This window comes from Ranitomeya variabilis, chromosome 4, assembly GCF_051348905.1.
Source record: "Ranitomeya variabilis isolate aRanVar5 chromosome 4, aRanVar5.hap1, whole genome shotgun sequence".
NCBI lineage: Eukaryota > Metazoa > Chordata > Amphibia > Anura > Dendrobatidae > Ranitomeya > Ranitomeya variabilis.
This window is the reverse complement of record NC_135235.1, coordinates 199,474,678-199,480,752: the sequence shown is the minus strand read 5'-3', so window position 1 is coordinate 199,480,752 and position 6,075 is coordinate 199,474,678. Positions and strand designations below refer to the sequence as shown.

The 6,075-nt window shown below is 48.9% G+C and overlaps 1 protein-coding gene across 1 annotated transcript in view; it reads left to right on the top strand.

The window, feature by feature from the left end:
- The first annotated feature begins 577 nt into the window (after nt 1-577).
- LENG8 (leukocyte receptor cluster member 8) overlaps nt 578-6,075 on the top strand; it is a 31,036-nt gene continuing 25,538 nt past the window's right edge. Inside the window, exons 1-7 of the mRNA XM_077259626.1 lie at nt 578-839; nt 3,151-3,204; nt 3,297-3,444; nt 3,629-3,727; nt 4,402-4,509; nt 5,355-5,610; nt 5,839-6,016. Coding sequence (XP_077115741.1) covers nt 3,170-3,204; nt 3,297-3,444; nt 3,629-3,727; nt 4,402-4,509; nt 5,355-5,610; nt 5,839-6,016 — 824 coding nt within the window. The 5' untranslated portion in view covers nt 578-839; nt 3,151-3,169. The remainder of the gene's footprint in view (nt 840-3,150; nt 3,205-3,296; nt 3,445-3,628; nt 3,728-4,401; nt 4,510-5,354; nt 5,611-5,838; nt 6,017-6,075) is intronic.

Sequence of the window (6,075 nt, the reverse complement as noted above, 5' to 3'; positions counted from 1 at the left end):
AAATTTTGGGATGGAAAATAGCAGAAAAAAGATTTTTATAAGAAGGGGGTCCGTCTTATAGTCTGAATTTAAGGTAGCTTACCTGAGAGCCGGCGGCGGTAGAGCGGGGTCACAGAAGGTAGGGTCCCTTCCTCAGGAAGCCGGCAGCAATTTTTTTGGGGAAAAAGTGCATCTTATAGACCGAAAAATATGGTACAAAAAATCTGAAAATAAGTTAATTATAAATTAACATATTTGGTATTATTGCCTCAAATGTCCACATACTGGGGGGGGGGGGTTAATAGGTAAAATTGCAAGCATTCATGACAACTGGAAACCAGCAGCAAATCCATACGCTATTTACACACCCCACCAACATGGCGGCAGTCTCCCCCTTCTAGGCGACACATTACGACTACGCAGACGTCTACGTCACATGACAACCACCCACATCGTGATTGGAGGAGATAGAACCGCCTTTCAATGACTGTAGCCAATCAAAAAATAGATAAACAAAGGTCTAAGAAAACACGCTCTGATTGGATAAGGTTGATAGACCGGAAGTAGGGGTAGAAATGATGACGACGGCTAGGGAAGTAGAGCAGGGCGGGGCGAACAGGAATAGTTACGTCAGGAAGACTGGCTGTTTGCGGCCGCCATTTTGTGCTTGTAGGAGCCATCTCTGAGGCTCGGACTAGAGCGGAAAAAAAAGCCGCGGTTCAGAAGGGAAGAATCCATAACCCGGTCTGAACGCTTCAGGCGACAGCGGAGGTGAAGTCCGGGACGGACGAGGCTTCGGTTGTGGTGAAGGAGTGCGAGGGCGGAGCACACCGGGCTCCTGCATGAGCGGCCTGGCTGAGGTAACGCTGGTGACTGCGGGCATGGCCGGGCGGTGGCAGCTGAGCGGGACATAGGGTCCCCGGTGGAAGGATTCTTCCGGGACAGTAAAGATGGCGGTCTCCAGCCCCGACAGTGCGGGCAGCAGAAGTGAGGTCTCCTCATTGTGGTGCACTGCGCCTGTGACAGCAGGGAGTCCTAGTCACGGTACAGGCTCCTGTGCTCCCCGGGTGCGGCCTCAGCGCCCCAGTCTGCACCGTATCCTCCACATTTCTCACACCCCCTTATCTCCCCCGTGCTCATCCTCTGCACCTTATCCCCCCCCCTCGCTTCTCTCCCCCCCCCTCGCTTCTCTCCCCCCCCCCCTCGCTTCTCTCCCCCCCCCCTCGCTTCTCTCCCCCCCCCCTCGCTTCTCTCCCCCCCCTCGCTTCTCTCCCCCCCCCTCGCCTCTTTCCCCCCCCTCGCCTCTCTTCCCCCCCCCTCGCCTCTCTTCCCCCCCCCTCGCCTCTCTTCCCCCCCCCTCGCCTCTCTTCCCCCCCCCCTCGCCTCTCTTCCCCCCCCCCTCGCCTCTCTTCCCCCCCCCTCGCCTCTCTTCCCCCCCCTCGCCTCTCTTCCCCCCCCTCGCCTCTCTTCCCCCCCCCTCGCCTCTCTTCCCCCCCCTCGCCTCTCTTCCCCCCCCCTCGCCTCTCTTCCCCCCCCCTCGCCTCTCTTCCCCCCCCCCTCGCCTCTCTTCCCCCCCCCTCGCCTCTCTTCCCCCCCCTCGCCTCTCTTCCCCCCCCCTCGCCTCTCTTCCCCCCCCCTCGCCTCTCTTCCCCCCCCCTCGCCTCTCCTCCACTACTCAGACACAAACCCTTTTCAATTACAATATTCCCCCATTAAGAAACATCCCCTTTTAAAAGGAGCAGTGAAATAAGTCGGCTCCTTATTTTACTTTTTTTTTTTGCACAGTAAAGTTCCTTAAGAACACTAAAATATAAACTTCTGGGCCTATGCTGTCCATTTTGGATACATTCTCGCTAAACCTATGTGGTGCTATGGACCTCCTGCTGTAGGAATCTGTATGGAGAAATGCTGCACATTTAAAACCAAGTTATCACCTATCCACTGTAGGCGTCTGACCCCTGGGACCTGCACTAATCAGAAGAATGGGGAGCTTTTATCCCCTCTACAATGGGGCAATAGTGTACATGCTCGCCTGCTGTTCCACATGCACATTCGCTTTTTTTTTTTTTCCAGAAGAGCATGTGACCCGTTGTAACTGGGACAAAAGTTCCCTGTTCTAATGATTGGTGGGGCTCGTCCCTGGGTAAGTAGTCAGTAAAGGTACCGTTACACTAAACGACTTACCAACGATCACGACCAGCGATACGACCTGGCCGTGATCGTTGGTAAGTCGTTGTGTGGTCGCTGGGGAGCTGTCACACAGACAGCTCTCTCCAGCGACCAACGATCAGGGGAACGACTTCGGCATCGTTGAAACTGTCTTCAACGATGCCGAAGTCCCCCTGCAGCACCCGGGTAACCAGGGTAAACATCGGGTTACTAAGTGCAGGGCCGCGCTTAGTAACCCAATATTTACCCTGGTTACCATTGTAAAAGTTAAAAAAAAAAAAAAAAAACAGTGCATACTCACATTCTGATGTCTGTCACGTCCCCCGGCGTCCACAGGGTTACGCGCTGCTGCTCAGAGCTTCCTGCACTGAATGTGTCAGCGCCGGCAGTAGTAGAGCACAGCGGTGACGTCACCGCTGTTACTGCCGGCGCTGACACAGTCAGTGCAGGAAGCTCTGAGCAGCAGCGCGTAACCCTGTGGACGCCGGGGGACGTGACAGACATCAGAATGTGAGTATGCACTGTTTTTTTTTTTTTTTTTTAAACTTTTACAATGGTAACCAGGGTAAATATCGGGTTACTAAGCGCGGCCCTGCGCTTAGTAACCCGATATTTACCCTGGTTACAAGTGAACACATCGCTGGATCGGTGTCACACACGCCGATCCAGCGATGACAGCGGGTGATCAGCGACGAAATAAAGTTCTGGACTTCTAGCTCCGACCAGCGATATCACAGCATGATCCAGATCGCTGCTGCGTGTCAAACACAACGAGATCGCTATCCAGGACGCTGCAACGTCACGGATCGTCGTCGTTCTCGCTGCAAAGTCGCTTAGTGTGAAGGTACCTTAAGTCATAACCTTTCCTTCAGAAAGGAGAGAGCTTGTTTTCTCCTTGTGTGGTGACTATCCCTCCACTCTCCATGCACAGATATTCATGTGTGTATACAGCTCTATATACTTGTGCACATTTTAAGCTTCTGTTCAATTTTGTACCAACAGGTGACACGTGAACACTGCAATGTCAAACATAGGAGACCAGCTGAATCCTGAATGGTGGGTTTACTAAGTAATATTGACACCCTATAGATATATATTTAAGATTTATATTATTTACATTTTTTGTTTTTCGATCTTATTGTACACAGGGCTCAGCAGTACAATGGAGGTAGAGATGGCAGTTTAGAAACCCCAATGCACGAGAATCCTGAGTGGGAGAAGGCACGGCAAGCGCTGGCAAACATAAGTAAAGCGAGTTCCACTAAAGGATCAAGTGATGGGCAAGCTAATGCGCAGGTAACAGGAGGGGACTGATATGTTAATGGAAAAAACTGCCGGTGAACATTGCTAAACCAAAACGCACCTTTTCATGGGTTAATTGTCCGACTGTAAAGAGAATGTACTGCTGACACAATGTATATTGTATGAAGTCCAGTTTTTTTTATTCTATTTTTAGTTATTTTTTTTTCCTCTTTTGCAGTATTCAGCATCACCGAACGATGCAGCGATGCAACAGTATTATCAGTGGTATTCGCAGTACAATTATCATCCATATGCTTACAACTACTATTACCCCATGGTAGGTATCAGATTTCTGTTCACCTTCATGCATTAAGAGGTTCTAGTGGTAGAAACATTACCTTTATTAGGGTTGGATAGATGTGAGTGGGTCTTTTCAATTGCTGATGTCCATGGTATGTAAAGAAATCTTTCTAAGGCTATGTGCACACTTTGCGGTTTTTGCTGCTGATCCGCAGCGTTTTTGGACGCTGCGGATCCGCGGCAGTTTCCCATGAGTTTACAGTACAATGTAAACATATGGAAAACAAAAAACGCTGTGCACATGCTGCGGAAAAAAACGCGCGGAAATGCAGCGGTTTTCATTCCGCAGCATGTCCATTCTTTGTGCGGAATCCGCACCGGTTTGGCACCTGCTCCATGTTAAAAAACCGCAGGTGTCTAAAACCGCAGTGGAAACCGCACAAAAAACCGCGATAAATCCGCAGTACTTTTTGCACTGCGGATTTCATCAAATCCGCTGCGGAAAAATCCGCAGCAGAATCCGCGAAGTGTGCACATAACCTTAATATGATGTGCTGGGATCCACAAAGAACAAGACACACAAGTCTTTGTATATATAGCTTGATCTTCACTATTTTTGACCAACATAATCTATTTTAGTCCTTTTACATTCTGAATTGTATTTATAATCTGAAGCATATGGTTAATCTTTTATTTCTTTGCATTTTGTAGCAGAATGTGTATGGTGGATACAATACTTCCGGTCAGTATGGGATGTCTGGTAGTTACCAAGGATCGCAAAATCAGCAAGCTGGACTGCACCAAGGGAATCTCGCTCAGGTATGCTTGGTTATTTGGAGGTGCTGGTGATGATCATCCTTGTAAACATTAATGGGACTGAATCAAGAGCAATATTTAACATCTCTACCAGATTGCTGATCAATGTATGATTATCTGGGGTCCCACCTCTATAGCCCAGACCATGACAATGATGATGCTGTGTACCCATTTGAATAGAGAGAAAATTGCTGATCTGCCCGCTATCTATAGGCCTGATTTCAGTGAACAGCACTTTGCTATCTGTCAGATCCTTAGATACAGAAATGGACCACTGTCCTGTTCATAGAGATGACATATTTCCTTCATTTGATCAGTAGTGTCTCAGTTGGGACTCCCGACATGTGAATCGTACATTTATACAGCCTATCCTGTGTATTATTCTGGACCCAACTTGGCAACCACTTGGGAGTTCGGATACATAATTAATTAATTTTACGGTTTTAAAAAACCCATGTTCCTTAACTACAGTTTGTTTTAGAAAAAAAAAATTGCTGTCCTTAGCTCACTCTCTCCAGGTCCAGTGCTGAATCCTGTCTCTGCTCTCGGTGTCTGTTGTGACGCCATCACTCCAGAAAATGACGGCAGCGCTGCAGTCAACAGCTCAGTGCCCCTGCATGAGGTGCTGACACGAGCCGCTCAGTGGCTCTGAGCTCACTGATTGGCTGCAGCGTTGACAACATGGCATAAGCACTGCAGACAGTGACACAGCAGATGCAGACTACACTGGGCCCGAGGACGGTGAGTAAAGCTCAGATGGGGGAAGAGGGTTTTACAAAATAGTAAAACCCCCTTTTAACCTGCTGCTTTTTCTGTCCGATGATAATACATTGCATTCATGTTTCCAGCCCGGTGTCCCTGGTATTGAAGATGGGATTCCTTACTCGAATATGCAGTCTCAAGTGTCCGCCTCTGCCAACCAAACTTCACCACATCACCAACATGTCAACCATAATTTGTCACAGTCCTGTCCGCAAAACCCAGGAGGCGGCAACCATCTCTCGCCCCAGCATCCATCCAGTAACGCCAACAGCTACAATCAACATTCCTACAACGACGGCCCCAAATCAAAGAAAGGCCATCAACTATGGAACCGAATGAAGCGTAAGTTGTCTTCTGTCCAGTACTTTCTTCCATAGAGTTGTTCATGGGCTGAAAACTCCCCCCCCCACCCCTCCCAGCTCCATAGCTTTCCATGAACACACAGGCCGTAAAAAGCTTCTGCCCTGATTTGGTGCAGACACTGGTTCATTTGGATATGATCTGATTTTATGTTGGCAACAGCTGTGAGATATTATGCACTTTCTTATTTTGCTCATTCTGTTTTAATAGAGGCTCCAGGAGCTGGAGGTCTGAAGTTTAATATTCAGAAGCGTCCACTTGTAATGTCCAATCAGATCTTTTCATCTAATGAGCAACACGGTAACCATACTGGCATGTCGCAGCACGCACGCATGCACCACCACGGGTTACAGCAGCAGCAGCAAGCGGAGAAGAGCCATGAGCACAGGTGAATATTTTGCTTCTTTTGTGAAGGGCGCTATCACTAACCCCTTCTGCGGAGCCCTG